Source organism: Cupressus sempervirens, chromosome 9 (genome assembly GCF_028749045.1).
Source record: "Cupressus sempervirens isolate cs-2001-9-10 chromosome 9, ASM2874904v1, whole genome shotgun sequence".
Lineage (NCBI taxonomy): Eukaryota > Viridiplantae > Streptophyta > Pinopsida > Cupressales > Cupressaceae > Cupressus > Cupressus sempervirens.
In genome coordinates, this window is record NC_143126.1 from 729,047,754 (window position 1) to 729,075,686 (window position 27,933).

Here is a 27,933-nt window from a genome sequence, read left to right on the forward strand (position 1 = left end):
GGTTGGAGATTTTTTATTAGAGCGAAGTTTTTTGGTGATAAATCTTTGCCTCTCAAATTTTGGCCCTCTATCTTGCAAATACTCCAGGCAACATTAATGACTTGAGCATAGGCCACGTCAGGTGCAATGAACGCCCTCTATCCTCAATTTTCTCCAACTCTTGTGCACCATGTGGAGTCTTACCTTTTGGTGCTTGATTGGGAAGCATTATTTTTACGCTCATAAAGTGGGCAGGTTTTTTGAAGGCTCTTACGGCTAGTTTTTTGGTAACCAAAGCCCCTATCCAATCTTCATGCACCCCGTGACTAGTCTTTTTCGGCTCTCGCTTTTCATGCGCGCCCATCTTCTGATTTTCGGACATGGTGGAATTTGTGGAATCTTTTTTGGGATTGCGCTTCCATCTTTCATGCGGCCGACCTCCATTGACTTCTGTAAGTTTGAATTTTTTTTGTCTCCTATAGGCAGTTTTTTCGCCTTTATCAATGCTCCGGTGTTTTTGGTGGAGTTGATAGGTTCTCTTTCAATGCATGCAAATTCTTCCATGGCCACCAGAATTTTATTTTTCGGCTCTGGTCTTGTTTGTCAACTAATGCATTTTTTCTGGCAAGGAGCATGTTTCACTAGCAACTGGATTTTTTTTCTCCGCAAAGGGAATTTTGTGGCATTTTTTTGCCACGGCAGTCAAATGGCCATCAATTTTAAGCTCCCCATTTTCTGACATCAGCACTGCATCAACATACTCTGCAAGCCCTTCCAGATCAGTTTGGACCTATTTGTGTTTTTTTTGCCATATCTTGCTCATTCGAACTCCATTTTTGGAAAATGAGATATCACCAGAAAGCTGGTTTCAAGGCTGTAGTATTGGTGTAGGTAATTTTCAGTTTTGTTACTTTTTTGATAGCTATTTTTGATGTCAATGTCTAGATTTTTATTTTGCACTCCGTGAGACATATCTTAAGCATCCAATTTCTGATTTGGGAAATCTTTATATTGTTGGAAAGGTCTTTCAGAGCTCTTTCCAGTAATGCTAATTGTTTTTCTAGATTCTACTTAAGGAACTTTTATTCAATTTTTTGCATTTTTACATTTTGGTGGATATCTTGGTTGTTTTAGGTCTGGGGACCGATTTTGTTGCTTTAGATGATTTGTCATGAGTTGTATTATCTCTTGTATAAGCCTTATGTCTCTTCTGGTCTTTGATGATATCATTTGTATGCATTCTTGCAAACACACTGAGATAAAGTGTCATTTTTCATCTATGTTTTCGTTTCAATTATTTTGTCTTGTTTTCCCTTCTAATTCGAACAGTGTCATCTAAGGAAGCTCATGCAGATTATTGTATTCTTCAACTTCACCATATCTTGTGCCTTATTGTACATGCACTACTCTAATTAAAGTGCCATGGGGGGTTGTTGTTTTGGCTTTTTTTGCCATCTTCCTTTGTCCAGTAAGTTTCCCTTCCATGACATTAGCCTCATGACATGTCTAAGCTTTTCGATTATCTCAGTACACACATATGTATTCTGTTATGCATCTTGATCATGGTTCTTTGACATGCAGTTCTATTGGATCACTTTTCCAATTGCCTGTCACCTCACCCTTGTCTGCATTAGGGGGGGTCCTTTTGTTAGTTCTTATGCTTCCTTGGTTTGATGGAGTGGGTTATGTATTCAGTATTTGTTCCTATGTACTAGGTGGATGCAATGGCTAGGTACTTATGCATTTTGGTGAGATGGATCATTTACCATATAGAAACTCTTCTTTTCGTTCCTACTTTGGATGCAACCTTTCATGTTCAATTGATTAGCTTTTCAAGCTTCGGTGTTTCATGCCATCTGTATCTCCGAGTTTAGTTGTTTGCCTTTGGGTGCTTCCTAATTCGAGTAGTGTCTTCTAAGAGCACTCTTGTAGATGACAATCTTCTCTACTTGGTTAGGTTCTATTTCAGTGAAGGTTTTTCGGATCAGCAGTTACTTTTCGACAAAGCTTTGCAGCTTCTACATGCTTCAGTGGTGTTCTTCATGATAATCTTTTTTGTTCTCATCTTTGGGGACATTCACTAGTTTGGAGGCTTCTTCAATCCTTCACTAGTTATTTTAGCATTATTTCCATCTCTTCTTGAAGTAGGTTTTTTCCCATGTGGTTTTCTCTATTTCTCCTCTTTACAGAGATTTAGTTGTGCTTGGGTACCTTATTAGGCTTTGTTATCAGGACCCATATCTACTTTCAGTAGTTTCGGTAATAGTTTCTAGGTTTTTAGCTACTCCCTAAGTTTTTCTTAAGGGGAGATATTAGAGTAATTAAATATTTGCTAATTAACTCTATTTTACTTAAGCTAAACTTTAGACATAATAATTAATTCGTTTATTAATTATTATCATGCAACCTAGGTTTTACCTTTTAGAGTTATGATCTCCTTAATAAGAATGATCTCTCTTTGTAATTCATTCAATAAAATTTGCAATTCTTTTTTGCACATCAAGAATGTCTCATCTTCTATGGATCTATGAATTCGAGCTTCCATAGCTTTGCTCCTCTCTTTCTATGGCAGGTGTTTGCATGCAGTGATTCTTGGAAGTTGTGGTGTTGAGCTTTCATCAACTTCAACACTGACTGTATGGAGTATCAATGTCGTGGTGATTGTCTAAGTGCATCAATCACCAAATAATCAAGAACCTTACTATGGTTCATTTATTTTCTAAATATGTATTGCAAAACTTATTTACAGGAGATAAGGTCTACCATTCCTTGTCTAATCACACATTCATTAATGTAAAAGGGAGATAATTTGAAATTAGGTATATTACAAGATTACCGATTTGGACTATGACAATAAAAAGATGGAGGGGTTTTTTACACACTTTAAATGATAAGATCAACCTTTTGTTCCTTGACTGGGGTATCAAAATCATTTTGGGTTATCTTCAAGCTCCTCTTCCTCCATGGAGGCTAAACTGGTCCCTCAAGGCTTCCAATTTGGTAAGCAGGCCTAGCAAGGAGACTGAAAATATTATGTTTCATGTGCTTTCTTGCATAGTAGCTTCAAGAGAGTGTGCAAGCTGAATTTCCTTTGTTTTGTGGGTTGCATATATTGGTTTCCTATTGCATACAACTATAGAAGGAACAAGCATGTGACTCCATACAATTGTAACATGAAATGATACAACCATAGAACTAAAGCATATGACTGCAACTTTTCCATCAACAAGAAAGTGTGGAGCTGCAAACAACTATAAAATAATTGCATATAATGTTTCTTGAATCTACACAAACTACAAATAAAAACATCCTTGAATTTACCCAGGACATTCTCTTATATGAAGTCTTGTTTGATAAATATAAATTTTGAAAGTATAAAATGGCTACTATTATACCCTCAACGACATTACATTATTTGTCTTTTATCTACATACATGAGACAGATACTATTGGGGTAATCTCCAAAAGCCAAAGTTGCCCATATCAAGTCATATGAAACAAAACCTTTCCAAAATGGATGCAATTGTCTGCAGCCAGGACTTAAACAGGCTACTGTCTCTCTCTGAAGCACACATTTGAGGAGAAGCAATTCTCGTATGAGGATCCCATTTTGCGTTGGATATCCTTCACATGCTTTAATAGGACCTGTAAGAATGTTCTAGTTTAAAGAAAGTTTTCAGAGTCCTATCATTGGAGAACAAGTGAGACATAAATCTTTCAGATCCTACTTATGAGAATGCATTTGCAGAAATATAAATCTGAAATTGTACTCCTGCTTCTAATGGTGGGAAGTCAGTTCCGTAAAGACCATGCCTCCCAGTCTTTAAGGCCATGAGAGAGGATGAGTTAATTAAAGAATATTTTATCAAATAACTATATTATTATACAGTAAAATTTTAAATGTTTTCCATTTAACTTCTTGACAGTTAAATACTTTGTGAAGTACTTGAGTCTCCAAGAAAATTTGTAAGACAAATTAAAGAAATATTTTTTTAAGAAAAAGAGAAGAGAAAACTGTGTGCATTGTCAATTATCAGAAAAATGCTACCAAGGAGAGTGGCATCATAAATTAATAATGAAATGTTTTCCTGGTACAGCATGCCTATATTTATATGAGTATAAAAGGGAAAACAATGTAGGACAAACCTGGGAAATATTAAAACATTCATATCCAGTGTGCTTGCACTCTTCTGGTAAGGCATCTGATAAAATTTCAAGGGCATCCTGCCAAAGAATGGCAATAAGAGGTTGCCCGTACGTTTCTTCCATATGGGAGCTGAGACTCCATTCTGAGACACGGTCACCCTGAGGTGTAACTCCAATAGAAGGCATGTCTATCTTCCCAGCTTCTTTCATCTGCATGCCCCAAAAGTAATGAAATTAAGCAGTTCCCATTTGTGACTTCCTGCAAGCAAAATGGGAATCCATAACAATAAAAGGAGGCTGTAATGTTTCAAACATTCATCATTAATAACAAGCAAGTTTTCTCTTGGAACCTTCAAGGATAGATAAATCATGACCAAGGTGTGCATGACCTTTGTTGTTCAATCAACTCAGTTATTAGCTGTTGCAATATCAATTGCCAGACAATATAGAATAGTAAAGGACATGCAAAAAGCACCACCCTAAAATTTATTGGATGAGAAGAATGTACTGATAGGATTTAAACTTCTTAAGTTTTGACGAGAGGAAATGAACCAACTTTCAGAACAGAGCAAAGTTTTAATATTCAAATGGAAAAGCATTTTAGTTTTCATAAAGCTATCTACAAAATAGATTTTTTGGTTGCAATAAGCTTGATTTAGTGATATTATACTGGCATGTGGTTCTTTCGCAGTGTTACACATGAATGTAAATGGCAGAAAAGATCAAAGAAATTATAATCTTAGCCACTGATTAAAATATTTCTATGAAATTATAAACTTCAAAATATTTGCATTAGAAAATGTAAAATACATAGGTATGCTATGGATTATGTACGGGGATAGTTGAATCCATACAATCGTCATTCCTATTTAAATTACCCTAGTTATTTGTCATGAATTTTAATTTCTTTAAGTAGATGCTGAAGAAGGTATTTTCCTCCCATTGCATAGGTCATTAATGACAATAAGCTTCGTGAAGGCAATTATACACATAGGATTTACTACTAAATCAAGGGTAATCATTTCAATCATAGAATGACAATATAATCCAAGAAACATGGGAATTTGATGACTTGACATCTAAAGCATCCTAGGTGATAAGGAACTAGGGTGACTTTTGTAGACAAAAAACTTATAATTAAGCACCCTATTATCCATCAATAGTCTTAATGATGTCAAGAGATGCCTTGTGGACATGTCCAACATTGTCAACCACCCCTTCATCAATCACGTCTCTTATTTTGGGGACTTGGTGCTGCATCTAAGCTTCTAGCAACTAAGCACTCAGTAAGAAGGTTGAATATTGTCCAAGAATGCTCCAAATGAATCCAACCATTAAAGACCCAGCATAAAGGCACAATGTCCTCTCTCAATTGCTCAACACTTTACCCAACTATGATACCCAAACTCTACCTAAAAAAATTGAAATCTTCAACTCAGAAAATTATCTTTGGACAAGACTTGACAAATTTCACAAATCTCCAACATGCTAGATCCAAAGTGAAAAGCTAAATGGCTTAACCATTGACCAGCTAGGGTAGATATTTCACCATTGAAATAAATTTCTCTTAGGATTTTCATCCTAAGGTTTCTCTCTGTAAGCTCTCCAAAATGAAAATAGGGAAAAACAATCCAAGCATGAAGAAATTAGCTCCAAAAATGTCATATTAAAAATAACTACTGAAAACAAAAAAACATAATATCAAACAAATGCACTCCTTGAAATGATAATCAATTGACATTCAATGATTGAATGATTACAAATGGAGATGCGATCTCTTTATAGAGAAATAACAAAAAAAGCTTCTAAAAAAGACATAGAAACATACTAAAACAACTAAAGGAAAAATTAGTAACTACCTAAGAGATAAAATTTTTTAATATTCTTAAATGACCTTTAATATAACATTAGTTACTTTATTACCCTCTCTTAATGGTCATTTCAGTATTTATCCTAACAGAAGACAAAGCTTTCAAGTCATTTGGCCATGAATGCATGGAATGATAACACCTCCTTAGAATGATCTTCTACATGAGCCTACCGCTAAGACTCTCCTTAGTTGGACATATGATCAACCAACCTCTTTCTGGAAAATCTTTGGATATGACCAAGCTTCCCACAATAGTGACAAGTGATATTCTTCTCGGAACCCTCCTTAGAAGTGTGTTGTCCTTTCTTTTGAGTGGACACGACTTTACCTTTGTCTATGGCCGTAAATTCATGTTCAGCATTGACCACGTCACTAGTGCTACTAAACAGCTACCTCCACCTAGCTTGTAGCAATAGCTTATTACACAACTCATCAAGCTTCAAGTCAACATTAGTGGAGCTAATGTGGAGTTTCTCAATAAAGTGTTCATAGGATTGTAGTAGACTCTTTAGTGTAATCCCCACAATGTTCTCTTCCATTATGCAACCAGTGGCCTCTAGTTAATCATGTATATCCTTGATCTTCATAAGATGCTCTTGCAGAGACATCTTCTCATCCATCATAAGAAGAACAACATATTCTTCAAAAAGAAAGCTAATTTTCTATTCAACATTTCATTGAAACTTTTTAGGTCTGCACGAATCTCCGCAACAGTCTTAGCAAATGACACTTCTAGAAACATTTCATCAATAATTGATAACTTCAACAACATAATCGCTTCTTGGTTATGTTCATCAAACTCATCTTGGTCTTTTCCCGTTGTTGTGGGATGAGTATATGTACCCAAAACAATTTGATCTAGGCACCAACACTCAAAATAATTGAGAGCATCCAACTCTTTCACATATTGTAGTTCTTGTCGTTGAACCATAGATTGCCCTCCAATATGATGTTGGTCAATGACGCCATCCCTTCCATTTTCTTATGCACAAAAAATGAGGCGAATGCAAGCTTCAAAAGAGTGATTTTTCTATGAAAAATTACTAAATACTTTCAACAAGCATCTAGTACAACTACCAAAAAATCTAATTTTCAGGTAAAAATCAATCAAACTCTTGCTCTGGAATCCTAAAGAGGGTGCAACACAGTTCCTCACAATTTTGTCAAAAAATCAAAAAGTTGGGCACAAACTCCTACGTCTAAAATCGTAGGCACTGAAAAATATAGGAAATCCATGATTTTTATTAAAAAATTGTGCAAAAATAAAAAGTTGCAACATAACTATTGAAGAAAATATAGAAGACAGCCATGAAAAGAATACCCCCTCTTTTATCCCAAAAACTTCTAATTTTTTTTGCAGGTATACGAAGGTTAGGAGTAAAACCCTTAGCAACGATTCTCAATATCTATTTCTAACAACCAAAATCTCATGCTATAGTGAAAGCGCCTGCAAGAAGGATTAAACCTAAGTTGCCAGTTCGGGTTCGGGGACATATTCGGGTTTGTGGGCTCAAGCAATTTTATTTCCCAATTTAGGTTCGTGGGTGGGTTCTTGAGTGTGTGTGTGTGTGTGTGTGTGTGTGTGTATATATATACACGCACATGTTATGATACATGAGATGTTTTATGATTCTTGTCTGTTGATTACTCAATTCAATAAGCTAAACTATAAAAAAAATAATTCAAGATTTTAATGTGTTGTATCAAACTTTCATAACAAGATTCAAATCCAAGCGAGCATTTGGGATGGGTTAAAAGTATCTTTTAGAGTTTTTAATCACAACATTCTCAAAACTAAATTCTTGTACAGCTACATAAATACAAGTCATGACCTGAAATATATATATATATATATATGCATATCTGTGATGAAAATAGGATAAAAAATATAGTATCACAGGATTGCATCAACCATTTTTTGAAAGTCACACAATAGACAGCTACTTAGAAAGTAAAAATAGTTTTTTCATTGACTAAAGGTACAAAAGATGAGTACAAATCTGTGAATAATACGATATTATATTGAATCAATCTTTTACATGTATTTTTTGAAAGATTGCATTACAATGCTTAGCAAATGCTAGAAAGAACTAAGTACAAGCTGACCTAGACATCCTTTTTCTCTATCCAACAATAAGATATAATATAGGACATGCTTCTAAAAACAATTAAAGATATTTTCTTTAACCTAGTAGTTTGACCTCTACTTAGGTTCTCCTGGGTTCGCCTAGGTCTTTGGCGGGTCTCCATAGGGTCCGTGTTTTAGATTGTGGGTTTGCTCAGGTCCATGTTGGCGCAAACCCAGATGAACCTTGTAATGTCCCCAATTTTTGATGTAATAATTTAATTTAATTAATTAATTAATTGGTCCCAGAATTTAAATAATATAGTAAAAGGACTTTTAATTAGTTACTTTAATTAATTAATATGGGGCCCAAGTTAATATTCGTATTTGTGGTTCCGATTGATTTAATATATCTCGGACTTATTTTTATTTTTATTTCCATTGGTAAGTGTTGCCATTAGCTATCTTTGTACACCCTTGGAAAGGTTTTCCTCAACGGGTATTTAAGCACGGCTTATAGGTAGTCGTAGGTATACATTTTGGATTATTTCTTTGTATCGTGAATTCCAATTAGGATTCTTTGTTGTTCGCCATTTCGGAAGTGAAAGATCTTCCCTACTTGGCTATTCCGGTTTCGATAGGATTCAACCCTCACCCTATTTTGTCGCCTGTATTACTTCGCTTAGATCTGGCAAATCAGAGCACCATCTTTTGGCAAATATTAATTGAAAGATTATATGTGTTCGATCTTCATTCTTGTTTGGGTTTATAAATCTCTACGCATTTGGGTTACAGGACTCAACATTCCCTTTCTGTCCGCATACCATCCATCACCACTCCATGCAACCATTTGGGCCTACCGTACAACCATCTCCTTGTCTCCACCATATGACAATCTTCCTACCTCACCTATTGTACAGAGTGCTCCAGCCACTGTACGACCCCCTCCACTGACCGTACAACAATCCTGTGTGCCTACTGCCAAACACCGTACAAACTCCCTGTATGCCTGCATACCGTACGACCATCATCTATTGCTCATGCTCTCATCGTATGGCCTGATACTGTATGACCATCTGTTGTACATCCTCCCATTGTATGGTCTGTACCATACAACCTCTTCCTTGTCTGTACCTCCTCAATTGGTGTCCATACAACATCCCCACCTAGCCGTACTGCTCCAGTAATATTGTATTGCCCCTACAATAGTTTCACCTGAGTGCCATTTTTCAGTATCTGTCAGAGAAAGATTACTTTCCAATGAAGTCGTAGGGAACAAAACATTACAAACCCATAGTCCAAAATATGGACCCTATGAGTGACAAAACCATACCTGCCATGAACCCAGATCCGGATCCACTTGGCAAGGTCTGAACTAGTAACGTAGGATAAAACCCTAGCCACAAGTAAACAACACAGTTGCGAAAGGAAAAATAATCAATGCTCCTTGTTGCACATAGAGAATGCTAGAAAACCTATTCTTCGTGTTTGGAAAGAACACAACCCAAACTAACGCTGTCGTGGGAAGAAGCAAAGATTTGCAAAAATACTTGGTTCAAAAATGTGGTTTTCAAAAGATCACATCTATAAGGTGTTGAAAAAAGAAGATTGTAGTTGGACAGCCCTTGAAAACTTTAAGATTTGTGGACAAAATTGCATTTTTACAGTTCCAAATCCTATTTTTTTAAACGTGAGCAAAAATGGTGCTTTCTTGAAAAACACGAATTATATAGTGGGGCTCAAAAGAATTTCAAGTCACATAGGCAAAGAGAAGACAAAAATGGGTGGAAAAACCTAGAAAATAGTGCCTCAATATTTTGCATCTATTTGCAGACTAGAGACTACAAAAAACCCACCCAAAAAATGATATTTGAAAGAAAACTTTCAAACATAAATATAAACAAAACCAATCAGGGATTTTTTCAAAAAATCAAAAAAAAGATTCTAGATATAGGATCATAAATTTAAAACAAATCATTAAATTAAAATCTCCTTGACTTGCTCTAATACCATGAAATGATAATTGATTAATATAAATGATTGAGTGATTATAAATGGAGATACCTTATATAGAGAAATAACAAATGATGTTTCTAAAAATGAAATACAAACATACCTAAAGAACTAAACAAATAACTAAGAAACTACATAATAGACTAAATAGTCCTAAATGACCATTAGTATAAACATTAATTACTTTATAAATTCTACCCTCAAGGCCCTAGGAAGTTAAATACAAATGTAAAAATGAATTCATTGACAGAAGATTCAAAAATGACATATGAGACTCAAATCGAATTATGAGTGAGCATAGTGTCAAAACAAATGAATATTCATATAGTAATTTCGTTATTCATAAGCTTTTCTTCCAAATTATCTACACACAAAATGGTGCATTTTTTTGTCTTTTATAAAAGAAAGGAATTACAAATGTAAGTAACATAACAATGACCTCCTCTGTATCTGTCATCTTCAATGTTTTTTGTTTCTCCCCTTAGAACCTTTCCCAAATTGCTCATTCTTTCTCCCTCATTGATTTCTTTGTCCTCTCTTTGCTTTGGGCCGACGCAGTTTCCTTTCTCCTTTACACTGCCTTTCTCCCTCCTTGCCCACAACCTCCCCTCTATATTACCATTTTGTTATGTTTTCATTCCCAATTAAATGCTATTACAAATTACCTTTCCTTGCATCATTCTAGTCATAGTTTAAAAAATCTGCGATATATCACTAATATCGCGAGATATTGCGAGCAAAACTGCTAGTCGATATAATTGCCAAATAAATTGCCGATGATATTTTGAAAAAATCACACTACATTTGAGATGAAAAAATCATGGTTTTTACAATTTTTGGGTCAAAAAACTGCTGATTAAGTCAACTTGAAAAACAATAAAGTTTTCTTAAAAACATTTAGAGTTTTTTCATTTTCCTGTAGGCTACGATGGCTAACAAAAAGGCTACAATGGTTGCAGAGAAAAAGTGCGATTATTGAGGACTATTAAGGCACATAGATTCAGACTGCTGAGAAAACATAGAAGCACGGATTCAAACATAGGAACTATTTCGACGATATCCTCAAAGATGCCATCATATGGAGTGTTGATTGTAGGATACACACATAATGGTTTTTCTCTTCAACAGGTTATAGAAAATATTTTTGGATTTTTTATTGTAAATTTGTCTAAGTATGCCAAATTTCATCCCCAATTAATGACGTGAAAAGTCAACGTATAGTAGTCAAATCTCCTCGTATAGACATCACTATTATGCTCTTATATACACATCGACATCACTAAATATATTTTTATAGAGCTATAAGTTGTAAATTTATATAACTATAAGTTATGAATTGATGATGTGAGTTTATAAATAAGTTTATAATCTACAAATTTTAATTTATTTGAACTAGTTTTGTAAATTTATAATACTGTATAATGCAGATTTATAATACTATATATTAATACTAAAGTAGTATAATATTGTATATTAATAATTTCATTGTCGAGATTTATAAATTAGTACAAATTAATATTACTGCATGTCTAATAATTATAATATTGTATATTTATTCTTAATTCTAATATGCATATGCATTTTTTATTAGCAACATTTATAAGTTTATAGTGTTTATAAATTATAAATTCATTATAGAGAACAAATATATTTATTTATAGTCTTCATAATTATTTATTAATATATATCTATAAAAATTATATATTTTCAAATGTTTGATAAAAGTGCCGATTTATTGCCCTTTTTTTGCCAAGTTTTTGGCGATTCCGAGTTTTTAAAAAAAATTGAGCTAGCCAAGATATTGCCGAAACTGAATTTTTCAACTATGGTTCTAGTAATTGTCTTCCTCTCCAAAGTGGTAAAGGTTGTGAGGCTTGGTTATGTCATTTAGTTCAGTAGAGAAGATTGGATAGAAAATCCCAACTTGTCTCTGAAAATGCACCCAAAAAATGATTTGTTTGCAAGGCCCTTTGGACACATAGCTGAAGACATTTCTGATAGGAAAATATGTGGACATTAAAGTCCACAACAACATCCACAAGGTAAATCCACAAGTTTTGCACCGACATTACATTACATATCACCAAAGGAACAATCTAAATCAAAAAAACTAAATGGGAAAATATTTTTGGTTGATTTTGATTGTCAATTCACTTGGGATGTTCTTGCATCAGACATGTCGAGTGAGAAAGATTTGTGAGCATATGCTCACATATGGAGTGGAGTAATAGTACTTGCAGTGAACACCATCGCTGATGTAGACAGAGTTACTTTTTCTTCCACCTCTTCTAGCACTTAGCTAGGACACTTGTCATCCTCCTCCACTAGGTTTGTACTATCTTCCTTTTCATGGACTCATGCTCACCGTTTCCCAGCCTCCTCCAATAGCTCTCTTCTTCGCCTCCACATACTCTCTACTCTCCGCTTTGTTGAATCTTATACTTCAAACCAACCACCTCCACCAATGTCATGCTACATCTTGCACATACTCTACATGCAACCAACTCCCATAGACAAATTTGCAATTATATCCTCTACCTTTAACAAAGGTAAACTAAACTCAATATCATAAAACTCACTAGAATTTACCTTATGCTCTTTGGGTGCCCCAAGATCCTCTTCATTCTCATCTTTATCATCTACAACCTTCATCCTTGCCTCCATTTTCTTATCCACCTTCATACTTCAAGATTTCCCACCCACTCTTTTTCAACTAAAGAAAAATGTGTCCACAAATTTCCCTCCTTGGTTATGTTTGTTGTTCCTCTTTCTCATGCTAGCTTGGCAGCATTCTTGCCATGCTTTCCACAACAAGTGGTTAATGATCTATAATGAAGAATTGATTATTTAATTCAGTTGTAATTGTGTCTATTGCTATAAAATACATTTGAGTGTGATTTTGAAGCTAAGGTTTTCCTAAAAGGGTGCACAAGACATCTCGCATAATATGATTTCTCTAATGTTACTCTTACCTCCATTTCCTTTGCCATGAGAAACGTTCTTTTGCCTCTTCTCCCTGCAGATCCCTTTTCTCTACACTTATTCAGAATCCCCAAATCTTTTGTCATGCCCTTTTCCCTCGCTGTCCCCCCCCCCCCACCCTCCATCCTTGACTTTCACTCTCTGACCTCCCACACCATTATGCTTTATGACATTCCAGGGCAGCCAGCTCCTTATTGTCATCTGTTCACCTCCTCCAGTGTTTATGAGGCCATTAGATCCATGGATGCAGTAGAGCAGCGGATGAGGATGGTTTCCAGGCAGAACTTTTCAAACTTGGTTCTTCGGTCCTTGGATCCTACCTTCCTACACTCTTTAATAGAGTAGTTTGTACTGAGTTTCCTAAGTCCTGATCGCAACATGTGATTTACCCTATTCATAAGTATGGGCCTACTTCCAACCCCGGTAACTACAGGACCATCATGATCGGGCATACTTTTTCTATCTAGAGAGCTCGATAGGAAAGGGCGTAGAGAAAAAGGTCAAGCTGGTTTACGGGCGAACTGCCAGACTATGGATCATGTCTTCACATTGTGGGCTATTATTGAGAAGGCTAGGCACCGCTCTAAGAAAGTCTATTGTTGTTTTTTGGACTTCCACAAGGCTTTTGATTTTGTTCCTAGGATGGCCTTATTTCAAAAACTTAGCGAGATTGGGATCTCAGATATGTTGTTGACTGCTATTATGAGACTGTACGAGAAGGTGATTGGTTGATTCAGGACTCTAAAGGGCTTTTTTGTTTCGATTTAGAGCACCATGGGGGTGAAGCAGGGTTGCCCCCTTTCTCCCACCCTTTTCGGGTTATATATTGATGAGCTTGAGGATTTCCTTGTGAACTCCTCGCAACCTGGTGATGGGTGCTATCTACATCAGGTTTTGATCTCCATTCTCCTTTTTGCTAATGATGTTGTTCTTTTGGTATCTTCTCCTGACAATTTACAGAGACTTGTTGATGGTTTGGCTTCTTTTTGTGATCAACGTCAGCTCGTGGTCTATATGACCAAGACTCAGGTTATGATCTTTAACTATTTAAATATCTCTCATATTCATTTCTTCTTTCAGGGGTAGGAGATTGAGATTACTTCTTCTTACATGAATCTCAGGGTGAAGTTCTCGGGACCCTACTTCAGCTTGAGATCGACTATTCAGTCTAGAGTTAGTAAGGGCATGGGTTCTCTAGCCATGCTTGAGAGACAGTGCTTCTGACATCATTTTCAGGACATTTCATCCAAGTTGTCCCTCTTGGACTCCTTGGTTCAACCAATTGTTCTCTATGGCTCAATGGTTTGGGGACCTTCTCTTCTTGCTTCTGATTGGGCCTCTATAGAGTGTGTTCAAACGTTGCTTTTATGGTGTATCATTAGATGTCATAGACTCACCCCCCACAGCATTGTTTTGGCCGAGTTTGGAGCTCATCCATTCAAACTTGCAGCCATTTTTTACTTGATTTGGTTTCTCCATAGGCTTCAAGGCTTTATAGATTCAACTATCGACTAACACAGATATTCTCATTTAGCATACTGCTCTTTTGTTATGATTATGAGATCTAACACTAGCACTAGATCTCGCTGTTGGTACACCCAAGCCACCTCTCTATTGAGTTCAATTGGGATTGAGATTGATCATCTTCCTCACCAGTTCTCGCTAGATGCTCCTGCTCAACTCCTTCCCTCAAGTCAGGAGTTAAATGAGCATCTTAGATAGGATATCTATAGACAGTACGTTATCACTACCTAGTGTAATCCTCCTGGAAGATTACGTCCGAAGATGGCCTTTTATGCTGAGCATTTTCTTGAGATTCAGAATGGTATTATTGTCCGCCCTGCTTATCTTATCAGCACTAGAGCCACGTTCTGAGATTCTCTTTGGGCTCCAAAGTTGGCTTCCACTGTCTTCGGATTCAGACTGGTCACCATATGGATAGAGAGGACCGTATCTATTAACTGTGTACTTTGGCAGAGGTGGAGACTAAGACTCACTTTATATTTTGCTATCCTATCTACTATGAGATCAGAGGGAGATTTTACTACCTATTCAGAGATTGCTTTTCTCTTTCAGCGTTCTTTAGCTATATTGACCAACGGTGCCTTGTACTTTACCTGCGGGAGGTCACCCAGCACTATGAACATACCCTACAGTCACTCATACCTTAGGGCCATATTTCAAATCAGCTCATCACCACCTTTTTCTCCCCCTTGTCTCCACCACGGGGCGTGAAAAGGCCATCCAGTACCACACACTCCGGATCGGTTCGACATTGCACCAGTCTTTCCAAGCAACGACACTCATCCAGTGGTTCTTGACGAGGATCTAAGACTCTATATCGTTCACGGTTATACCCTTCCGCGACTGATTTCTTTGTACCAAGGAAGGATCCTTAGTCCTCACCTTGGTTTTTGTGGTTTTATGTCTTGTTTTGTTTCTTCTCAATCACCGTTTGGTGCTCCTTCTTTGATCGGCTCTTTTGTTTGTATGCTCAGTCCCATAAACCCTTGTGGTTTTTTGTTGGACATTAATATTATTATCTTATCTTATCTTATCTATCTCATCTGGCTAATTAGGAACTATTTAAGGGACTTTTGGAAACTTGGTTTCCTTTTTTGTGGCATTAGAGCTTAGCTTCAATTTTTTGATGCTACTGTATGTTTTGGAATAGTTTCTTTCAATTAGAAGATAAAGAATAAACGCAGACTAAGGAGCCATGGTTCAAAAGTTCTAGATTAAAGTTAATCTCATGGAAAACCTTCTTTGATCCTTCTAAACTATCCATGAAAGAGATACCATATTGGGTACATGTTATAGATTAGCAAATGTAGTTCAAGACCTAGCCACACAAATAGAACATAATAAGTAGGAGATAATTTCCACAGCAAGTCAAATTGTGATATTGCTATCAGGATTTAGCTATAGTTTTTGAGTCAAACTCATTGACCCATGTTTCATGAGTAGTGATTCAACATGAATCCATCTCTCATGAGAATAAATGGAACACTTAGCACTCATTGGATCTATGTGAGCATTACCTATGTGTGCATAACTGTTGGATTTAACAGATTATTCTTTCATGATTATGTGAAATAAGTAGTTATTTTTATACGTTGTCTTAATCGTTAATGAGATGGTCATTAACCATCAACTGTTATTAGATGATTAGTAGTTGCTTGATTTAAAATAATGATTATTATGTTTATATGAAATTATTATAGAATTATTATTATGGTGAAAGTGTTTTCATGGGTGATTGCAGGAGAAGATGCAGTGGGGGAAGCATTTCTAAACGGGATCATCGAAATGGGATGTTCGCTTAGTTTAGTCATCAGAATCAGTAGGTATGACTTTAAACTTCTTTGGAAAGGATGCAATGACTTGATCATAGGATACATTTATGGGACCCACATTAGCTATTAAGAAAATAATCAAATTAAAATATAAAACATACCTCAAAGGTTTTTAGTTGATCTTTCATTATATAATTATTATTAATTATATATATATATATATATATATATATATATATATATATATATATATATATATATATATATATATATATATATATATATATATATATATACGAACATATAAATATAAAAATGAAATGACACCATTATATTAAAATAACTTAATAAAATGATGTCACCTCATTGATATACTTACATGAACGTATGTATATATATATTATAATAATATTCGAAATTATAATCTTTCCAACTCTTCCTTCCAACCTTTGATTTTTTATTTTTTCTCCCTCTCTTTCCTTATCGATTTAAACACTTGGTAACTAGAAATGACAAATGTTCTATAACTGGCGGAAGCCAAGAAGGCACGACCCTCCTTTTTAACTGAAGCCGTGTATGAAGTCTGACACCTTTTATTTATGCTCGTCTGCCTTGCCGTTTAAGCACATTCAATATTAGCATCTGCATACCATCAACCTTTCTTTTACTGCGTTCTTTGTTCTTTTGACATCTCCAGCACTCATATTCCATATAATCCTATGAGCCGAAGTTCCATTTTCATTTACTTCTAGTCTAAGCATCCATTACAAATAGTAATTCTGTCGTAAGATCTTGGTCTCAAAGAAATCTGCATTGATACGTCTACAACGCCAAAAGAAGAGTAGATTCCAATTTGGATTGCAAGGATTCAAGCATACCCAATGCATACATCAGGTCATGTTATGTCATCTTAGTACAATTTTATTACTTCCAAAACAGCCAGTTAGGCATATAAGATTTTATCTCTCCAGATTTTTTCTTTTTCAAGATTCAATATGAGTTGCTACTTACTCAATGTCCTTATTATCAATCCTTTTTTCTTAAACTTTCATAAGTCAATTGGATACAACCCTTATGTAAGCGTCTTCAAGAAAAATAAAACCTGAAATGGAAATACTATCCAATGAGTAATGCTGATCCCAAGAATAAGTTTTATATTGTTGCAAATTATGATAAAAGATAATAAGAGCAAAAAGCTCATAACTTTTCTAAAACACTTGGGATTCACCAGCAATGTAGCCATGAAATGGTGAAGAGGTGTAAGAAGGCAAAGTGTTCATAATCTTTCAAGCACTTGGGAATCACCGGCTATGTAGCCATGTATGGTGAAGAGGTGAAATGAATCTGCAAGAAAACAAAGGAGAAAATCAAACATGAATATCTTAAAAGAAATATACTTAATAGCTCATGCTCATCCCTGCAATGAACCTGTTGTCAAGTCGAGCGGTGGTGATCAGGTCGTTGAACCCATCAAAAATCCTTGGCAAAGGTAGTTATAGACATATGTTTCATCTAATGATCACTTGATGTCAGTAGCGCCAGTTATGTAAGCATGTCCATTTCATAATTGAGCGGACATTCAAAACACCAGGATGCTCAGGTAGCTGGACTGAAAAACATCCCAAGCTCGATTTCAAGGTAGGGAGGGTCATTCTAATATGATAGAATGTGTGGGGATAAGTATGGTTTGAGGTTGGGAGGTTAAGCCGATGTCAATGCTTCTCCTCTCACCAAAGCCGAGGCTTGCACAACGAGATAAAGATTCTCCGATGATACTTGTATGTTCCATTTCTTCTTTTATTGTTAAGCATTACTTTACTTGTATACAATTATGTTAGTCATTAATCTAGTTATTTCAGCTGATCATGAATGCAATTATGAATAGTTAATCATCAATCTAGTTATTTCAGTTGATCATGAATACAGTTATGCTAGTTAATCATTAATCTATTTATTTCAGATAAACATGAATATAGTTGTGAATATTTAATCATTGATCTAGTTATTTCAATTGAATATGATTTCAGTTATTTTTTGTTAATTGTTAAAAGTAGTTAATGTCATGGGAAAAGGGTTCAGTTATCTATTTAAAATGATGGGAGATTTTAGTTTAAACCGTCTTTGATTTAGATATGAAAATCTGTATGTTACACACTACTCATGAAACATGGGTCAATGAGTTTGACTAAAAAACTACACAGTTAAATCCTAATAGCAATATCACAAATAGAACATAAGTTAAACTTGACTTAAAAAACGATGGATCAAAAGGTTATTTTACAAGAGTTTGCATTTTTGTGAACCTTTCCAAACCAATAAAAGGGACATTTTACACTCGACTTTCCCATAGTACATGGTTAAAAGTGAAATGTGAAGGGCTTCCATTTAAATACTTTCATTGTAACCAAATTAAGTCATAGGAAATATATTTTCCCTTCTTAGCTAGTTTCTTAACCAAGATTCAAAAAATACCAAGGGCAGAAGAAAAGTGACAGAGACTAAAAAAAGTATTTTGCCTAGAAAAAGTAGGGTTGTTCCCTAGATAGTTGGATGAATATGAATCCCCTACCCTTAGTGGAACCTAGAAGTAGGTTTAGGAGCTTTAAACTTAGGAGTGAGAATGTGGGCTTGTACCAAGGAGGGATAGGATCACCTTGTCACAAGGAAATAGGTAGCTAAAAGAGCGCCCCCAATATACTCAAATCTGGCAAAATACCCTTGGTTCTCTAGTGGAACCTAGTGAGTAGTGTGTGATCAAACTACTACCAAAAAACATGAAGCAAAATATGCAATCTAAAACGATGCAAAATTCAGCTTACACAGAATAGATAAACCTAACTTAACAAAACATGGAGATGGTCATGGAGGACAGGAGTTACAAAAATCAAGTTGAAAAGTGCATTTGATGAAATTCATCTGAACCCATCAACATGTGATCTGTGTCAAAGCTGAAGAAAAAAGTCCCTTTGAACCAATCTGGATCAGCTAGGAAATAAAATGGGTTGGTGGTGAATGAAAGAGAATGCAATTTACTTAATATAATTTGTTGAAATATAGGAATTTAATGGATAATTCAGTTATGACCATGTTTGAACATACCCTTTTGCAGCAGTGAGGACCCCACTAGATCCTTCTCTTTTTGACCAAAAATAATGACAACTATTTTTTTTATACAAGAGGGGTAAACACTTTGACCTGGGGAAATGAACTGGCAAGGCCACAAAATGGGGGACCTTATCTCTAACATTGTATCCTCATTATTTGAATTTCCGACCATCTGCATTCTTTAGAGAACTAATAGTGGAGCTAGGTAATCCAACCAGTTTTAATGAAGAAGATTGTGCACTTGGAGACATGAATATTTGCCATTCTTCAATCTTTTCATTTATTTTCTTCTCTGTTTTTACAAACTCTTTACAGAAAAGCAGTAACTCGCATACATTTACAAAAACATGATAACGTCTATCACCTGCCGCTTCCTCCACTCTCGACTAAGCCCAAGCTATCTATGAATAATGAATTAAGAAATATTTGATCACAAACTTCCTAAAGTAAATATATGAGAGCTTGCATCTGAGTTAACAAAAACAATAACAGCTGTTTTAATGATCTATTTTGCTTCCGAAACCACGTAAATATTCCTTCTTCTAAGGCCAAGTGTTTGTATTTACCATCTCACTGTTTGTCTCCTCATCGTTTTTACTAAATCAAAATCATTATTATGAATTAGAGAAACCCTTTTTGGCACGGGTACTTTCCAGCATCCCTGTGATGGTTGAAGGATGCCTAGACATCCCCTGGCCATCAAAGGGCATCCCCATCCCAAAACAGATCATTTTTAGAGGAGCAGCGTCCCTACTTAACACTGTTACAATAAAACAGATTTACAAAAAAAGATCTCTGCAAAAGGGCATCTACAACTAGTGGATGTAGTTCTGTTTAGCTGACATAACATGCATAAGAAAACACCTCTTAAAGAACAATAAACTCAAAGAGAGATTTTGTTTATCTTTCTTGAGGGATTGATTTTGCAGCTAGTACCTACCATCTATATAGTATATACATTAAAAATGGATACTGGCATTCTGCTTGAAGGTTAGGGAGTAGTGACCTTCCATCATATGATACACCACAGGCTGGTGTGGTCATAACCAAGCTCCTGATGATTGGTTTATATCACATCATTCATTTCAAAAAAATGTTACACTTTCTAGAAATTAAAATGGTAAATTCACACATGCAGTAATCAAAGACTCAAAACAAAATCTAATTCACACATTCTTTTTGTGAGCAATCCTTTACTCAACATGTTTACATTTGGATTATTTAAATACTTAAGGAAGCTCCATAACATCCACAGGTGCTACATGGGATTATTAATATCAGTTCCAGTAATTTCAAAAAAAGTTGTTGATCTATCTTATCCAATATTTGTTTGATAGACGTACTACCTTATCCAATATTATTGGGTCTGCATGATAAAGAACTTTGCAACCATTAGGGAAGATTGAGATCATTGTACCCTCTCCACCAGACAACCGCTGGTACTTATCATAAACCTGAAAAAAAAAAAAAAAATTCAAATAAAAAACAGTGAAAATTATTAGCTTAACAAAATTGTGTAAGATAAATGATAAGGAAAAAAAACGTTGAAGTTAAGTGCATAACTTTTAAATACTCAAGCAATTGATTTTTTTATCATTAGTAAATAAAATTAATAATTAACATGAATGCTATTTCAGAATAGATAAGAATAGTTTAATTTCGTAAGAAAGCAAGATACATGTTTCCATAATGTATGACAAACTGGAATTTAACAACTAAAAATTATAGTTAATGCACACTAATGTGGAAAACATTGATGCATTGAATTACAGTAATGCATATTCTAATAAGTTATACAATTCAAATCAATGTCTAGATTAATCAAGAAAAAATAAACCGAACTTACAAGAGTTGCCCAAATTGTAGAGGTGAGCAACTTGAAGGTTGGTTGGTTAGAAGCAATATAATTATGAAAAATAATATGTACCATGAGATCCCAAAGACTTTAATTCAGGCTTGGCGACAAAGGCTTTGCCCCTTAACCCCACCTTGCTACAAGGCACATTACCTCAAAATTTCATCCATGAGTTTTGTTGATGGGGTTTATGCATGCCACCAACACAAAATAAAATACACAGAGTATATTCTATCCTCCCTTGTTAAAAGGAAATCTCAAATGCTATTGATCTTTGGTCGAGTGAGATGACCCCAAGGTTATCTATGTCAGCTCTAACTTGAATAGATTTAGTTTAATGATGTGATATGCTAGTAATCACGAGGGGACTTATACAAATATCACTGGACTACAAGTGCAACTCTCTCTCATTGTATGTGTTAAAAGACCGATCTGTCAATGCCCAATACAACCACTCAACTTATAGTACATAGGAGGCAGTTAATCCCTTGTCATGAATCCCAAGGGGAGCACAGAAAAATTTTCCAACAATCTCCTCCTTAGCGTTGCCCAAGGGTTTGAGGATTCGAACCTGTGACCAAGCTCTAATACCACTTGTTAGAGTGGGGTTGCAGTTGCACCAAAAGACCGATCTGTCAATGTCTGATAAAACAACTCAACTTATAGTACACAGGAGGTGGTTAAGCCCTTGTCACAAATCCCGAGGGGAGCGCTGAACAAATTTCCAACAATATGGGATTTGTCCTATAGGTTTTTCTAATGATAGAACTTTAGATACTCTAAAAGTCAAATAATGATAGAGCTTTAGATTCTCGGGCTATCCAAGCCATTTCATATGTTTAAAGCCTTTATCACTTTAATAACACTACTAAACTACTTAAAAATAAATTGTAAAAGGGAAAGTGTACAAAATTCTATCTAAGAATCCTAAGAGCAATGACAATAATGGATGATGTTTCTAATAGATGGATTCCACAAACTGATTTTTACTTAATTGGACTGCACACAACACCATAGAAATAATGTGATATTCAAAGGAAAATCAAGGATTTTCAGATTACATTCAAGTACCCAACAATGGCACAACTCAAACATGCATTCATAATTGAACTAATGCTGTAATTAGGTTCAGACAACCATACATTGTAACTTACACCAACAAGACACAAGTGGTATGAACTCAAAATTCATCAGATATCTTTACATCTCACCATTAAAATCAATGAACTGAAACTACCATTGAAAATAGAAGCCATACATACATCAAAAGAGCACAAGAAAGATACCATAGCTTCAATACTTCACTTGCATCTTAACTCCAAATGTTGTTAACAACAATTTCTGTTCATCAAATTCCTATTGCTAGTTTTGCATTCTAACAGCTATTGGCTACCAACTACTAACTTCATGGAGGAGAAAAGCAAAGCTTTTGTAGAGAATGTTTACAAGATCAACAATGGAGATTATCTCAACACCAACGGCTCAGATTTGTCTTCTAGGAACATCAGGATATTTAAATTAATATCATTTACCTACTCCCAATACAAGACAAAATAGTTGTACCTACCCTACTACAAGACAAAAATGGCATGCTTCCAAAGGTGCCATAGGAGAATATGAAAAAGTGTAGATATCTGAAATATAATTTTGACTTTTCAATCCTACTAATTTGACTTTCAAAATGTCCTATTAAGCACACTTTGAATGTTTCTCCTTGAAATCTTTAATTCTTCATTGATATTCTCCAAGCATTTTGGAATTATTCCTTGGACTTTCTCTATGGTTCCGTATGACTCTACCTGTGAGTAGGAATGTTGAAATGTCCTTGTTGTCATACTTCATTCTAGTAATGTTGTAGCTTTCATCAATCTTAAGAGACTTTGATTGATGGCATTAGATTTTATTGTGCAAGAATGGCTGCCAACTGTAGTCAAAGTTGAGTGGGAGGGCAAGAAGCCAATAGATTCAAAATTGATGTAGGCTCTCCTTTATGGAAACATACCACAAGAATATCATAGGTTTCAGGAGGTGGCACATATATTTGAAGTGTGATTATTGTGATAATAAAAAAGGAAAACTATTCAATAGCTCATCACTTCATTTTATTCGACCTTTTGGCCAAGGAATGGGAATGTGCAAAAGCAAAGATGGGAAGGGGATGCCTAACGCACAAATAAAAGGATATATAAAAGAACATGAAGAGGCTGATAAATTGCTTAAAAAATCAAAACAATCTTCCTATCAACCTCCATTTGGAAAGTAAAAAATGCAATTGCTCACTAAACCAATTGTATCCTCCAAACATCCATTCTTGCAAGTACCTATACTGAAAGTGGAAGAGGAAGAAGTAGAAATTATTGGCTGCAAAAAAGGTCCTGGACACGGAATTTAAAATGGAGGCAAGAGAGATTGTTGATCAAGCCATTCCACGTTGCCTCTATGTCAATGGTCTTCATTTCAACTTGGTGAGATCACCATATTGGAAGTAGATAATGACAACCATCAATAAAGCACCAGATGATTACAAAAGTCCCGAGTATGAAAAGGTGTGTACCACCCTATTTGCAAAAAGATAAAACTTTTTAGAAACATCTCTTAAACCAATTAGAAATTCTTGGAAAACTTTGGGCATTTCTATTGTTTCTGAAGGATGGGAAGATACAAGGAACCAACCATTGATAATGTGATTACAGTGTCCCCCATGTTGATATTTTGCTTGATGATGTGCTGAAATGGAGACTTGGGAGTGTCATGTGTGTGTATGTAAGATGAACTGACATGTTTGGTTGGTATAGTCTTATCAACACTGCTATTCTCTTTGGTCCCAATGATTATGTATAAGGTTGTAATTCTTCACACCCAGCAATGATTATGTGTAAGGCTGTGATTTGAACTGTTGTATGCAATATGGTGATTAATTAATGACTTCTGAAGTATGCAATCGTTCATGTCTCCATTTGCATTGGATTTAGTATCGGAATGTTTTTATCCTTTGGTAATGGCATGAAGGTGGCACCTATCATTAACCAATTCACAATGCCAGTTTAAAATGAGTATCGTTCTACCTGTGACAAACTGACATTAGAATCTTTCTCACCAAATACCTTGTTGTGGTTACTTGTAACTGGCTGTAAGAAAAACGTCTTTTTTTATTATATGGTATACTGGTTCCTAGGCGTTCAGCTATCAGAGGTGATGGATTTTCTCTAAAACCATTTCTTTTGTATGTTTGCAGCGAGTCTGTAAAAAATGGTAACTATCGAAAGTCTGACAATACATTCAGCAAGCTGATGACAGTATTGCAGTATATACATTTAAACTGAAAATAATTTGTGTTGGCGAGCAACTATGCTTGGAATTATTTGTCTGAAGACTGACTATAAGAATATTCTGAGTGCTGAAAATCATGTACAGATTGGAATCTGTGATGTTACGATTGGGAACAGATGATTGTGTATGGTCTAGATGTACGTTCTCTGAGGTCACCGAAGGAATCATCTTGCCTCCACGACGATCAGACATTTTATGGTTACACTAAAGGCCGTACAATAGGTGCAAGTTTGTACGGGGTGGGATGAAGAGGTCATACAACAGTGTGAAGAGGTGTAGTGATGATGTACAGCATAGGGTTTGTTGGCAGTTGCTATGGAAGAATGTAAGAGAACGTAAGGTAGAGGGAATGTTCGTATGCTGAGGGTTATTGGAGGGTGTACAGTGTTGTTGGGTGGCGTACTGATGGCAGATGGAAGTTGTACAGTGAGGAATGGTTGTGGAGAAGTGATGACTAAAAGAATCAATTGATTTCCAAATGTATGATATTTGTCAATGATTGCACATAATGCACAAGAGATATTATCGAAACAGTAGATTATCATTGCAAACAATGATGGTGATATTCACCAACACAATTTAGTAGATCCACACACATAATAGAACTCCATAGATAGTTGCCAAAGTGCCAATGACACAAATACATTAATCTCCAAGTAATAATAGTACTTGATTTCATATTACATATGCATCATGATGGAATCTTGATTTTTTGCAAAATTAAGTTCTCCATCTGTGAAATAATGTTAGAAATGAAGTCTATTCATTTAGGATAAGATATTTACAATGGTATATATACAAAGAAATATAAACAAGAATAGTAATAGCAAATGAAAATAAGAAAGTTATAAAGAATTCAAATCTATGAGAAGGTATATAGACAACATTAAAAAGGCATACTACAAACAATGACAATATGAGAAGATATGTTATGTAGAAAGCAAGGAGAAACAAGACATTTAGAGGACATCGAATCTTTGCAATTATGAGACTCAAATTGGTAATAGTGATTTTGATATCTAAAGTCAAAACATGGATTAGTAGCATACAGATTTCAACTTTTACACAGAGCTCACTCTGATGAATCTTTATATTGACTGATCTCTAAAAACACACCATTCTCCTCTCCATGAAAGTTGTGGACTGAGATTTATCATGACTATTGTACACTACAGCACTATACATAGTTGCCTGATATCAAGCATATCATGAAGAGTTTCCAAGATGCAAAAGGAATGTTTCAGAACAGAGGAATATATTCAAATCGATACATATTAGCAATGATCAGTAAATGAGATATATATGAAAAATTATACTGAAGTCGATGCATATCATGCTACGGTATCGAATAAATATCATACTTGATATTGTGAATCTATCAAAGAAACATAATAGTTTGTTATAAATGATTCTGATGTGCAGCGGTAATTGAAATCAATGACAGTAACATATCAAGGGAACATGCCGCACTGCCACACATAATGTGATTCAAAGTGTATGCACTCAGAACTGAAGCGGATTCAAGCTCTATATGGTTGGATTTCCAGCACATGTGCTCTGCTTCATACTATTGCACTGCCCAGGTTTTACAAGGAGGAGCAGAGAAAAATGTATACTGTTTTTGAAGACACAGTAGTTTTGGCATAACAACAAAGACACCAAATGCTTGAAGACACACAAACTCCATCGATGGCACCAACATTTCAAAACACATATACGGAGAATAGAAGAGCTGTCTTATTTATTAATGTTTCAAATGTTTTAGAGTAATAATGACTAACATATGTAATTGATAAGTAGGAGATAATTTCCACAGTAAGTCAAATTGTGATATTGCTATCAGGATTTAATTGTGTGATTTTGAGTCAAACTCATTGACCCATGTTTCATGAGTAGTGATTCAACATGAATCCATCTCTCATGAGAATAAATGGAACACTTAGCACTCATTGGATCTAGGTGATGCTCACAGGGGTGAAGCACCAGGACTTCCCGGGAGGTCACCCATCCCAGCACTACTCCAGCCTGAGTGCACTCAACTACGGAGTTTCCTCCATGGTTAAACCCAAAGCTTGCAACCCCATTTGCAAAACCTTCACCAAGTGTTGTGCCTTATGAACCATTCATTAGAAAGCCCCTTAAGCTCATCAATTGATAAGTAGGAGATAATTTCCACAGTAAGTCAAATAATTGATGAAGGTTAAGGGGCTTTCTAATGAATGGTTCATAAGGCACAACATTTGGTGAAGGTTTGGCAAATGGGGTTGCAAGCTTTGGGTTTAACCATGGAGGAAACTCCGTAGTTAAGCGCGCTCAGGCTGGAGTAGTACTGGGATGGGTGACCTCCCGAGAAGTCCCGATGCTTCACCCCTGTGAGTATCACCTAGATCCAATGAGTGCTAAGTGTTCCATTTATTCTCATGAGAGATGTATTCATGTTGAATCACTACTCATGAAACATGGGTCAATGAGTTTGACTCAAAATCACATAGTTAAATCCTGATAGCAATATCACAATTTGACTTACTGTGGAAATTATCTCCTACTTATCAATTGATGAGCTTAAGGGGCTTTCTAATGAATGGTTCATAAAGCACAACACTTGGTGAAAGTTTTTGCAAATGGGGTTGCAAACTTTGGGTTTAACCATGGAGGAAATTCTGTAGTAAAGCGCACTCAGGCTAGAGTAGTACTGGGATGGGTGACGTCCCGGGAAGTCCCGGTGCTTCACCCCTGTGAGCATCACCTAGATAAAATGAGTGCTAAGTGTTCCATTTATTCTCATGAGAGATGGATTCATGTTGAATCACTACTCATGAAACATGGATCAATGAGTTTGACTCAAAATCACACAGTTAAATCCTGATAGCAATATCACAACATATGTAATGATGATAGTATGGAGGAGTTGTGATTAGAATTCAAAGTCTACGGAGAGAAGCCTTATAGTATTGAAGTCAAGGATCAAAGATTAAGGTTACTATGATCTCTCCAGATGTAGTCCAGGATACACACCTTTAGTACTTCTGGTGATATTTATCTCAAAGTTTAAAAAGTCACGGGAAGAGGTCATTAATGTCGCCAAATATAAAGTGGCCTATTCTCATTCTATTGGATGCTCCTATGATGAATTCAATCCTGAGGATGTTGGAAGACATCAAAGCCGATACTTGTGGTGCCAAACATGCAGAGGTCACGTCTTTTAAAATTAAAAGATATAAGAAGAGTGTAAGTTATTCAAACTAACAAGACATATTCGACAAAAAGCATTTGAAGAAGAAATATTTTTATT

The 27,933-nt window shown here is 35.5% G+C and overlaps 1 protein-coding gene across 3 annotated transcripts in view; it reads right to left on the bottom strand.

The window, feature by feature from the left end:
* LOC149540784 (uncharacterized) overlaps positions 1-27,933 on the bottom strand; it is a 160,198-nt gene that overhangs the window by 100,389 nt on the left and 31,876 nt on the right. For all 3 annotated transcript variants that reach the window (XM_089801861.1, XM_089801860.1, XM_089801862.1), the window contains exons 2-3: positions 20,803-20,910; positions 4,126-4,335 (exon numbers count right to left, since the gene is read on the bottom strand). In XM_089801861.1, coding sequence (XP_089657987.1) covers positions 4,126-4,335; positions 20,803-20,910 — 318 coding nt within the window. The remainder of the gene's footprint in view (positions 1-4,125; positions 4,336-20,802; positions 20,911-27,933) is intronic.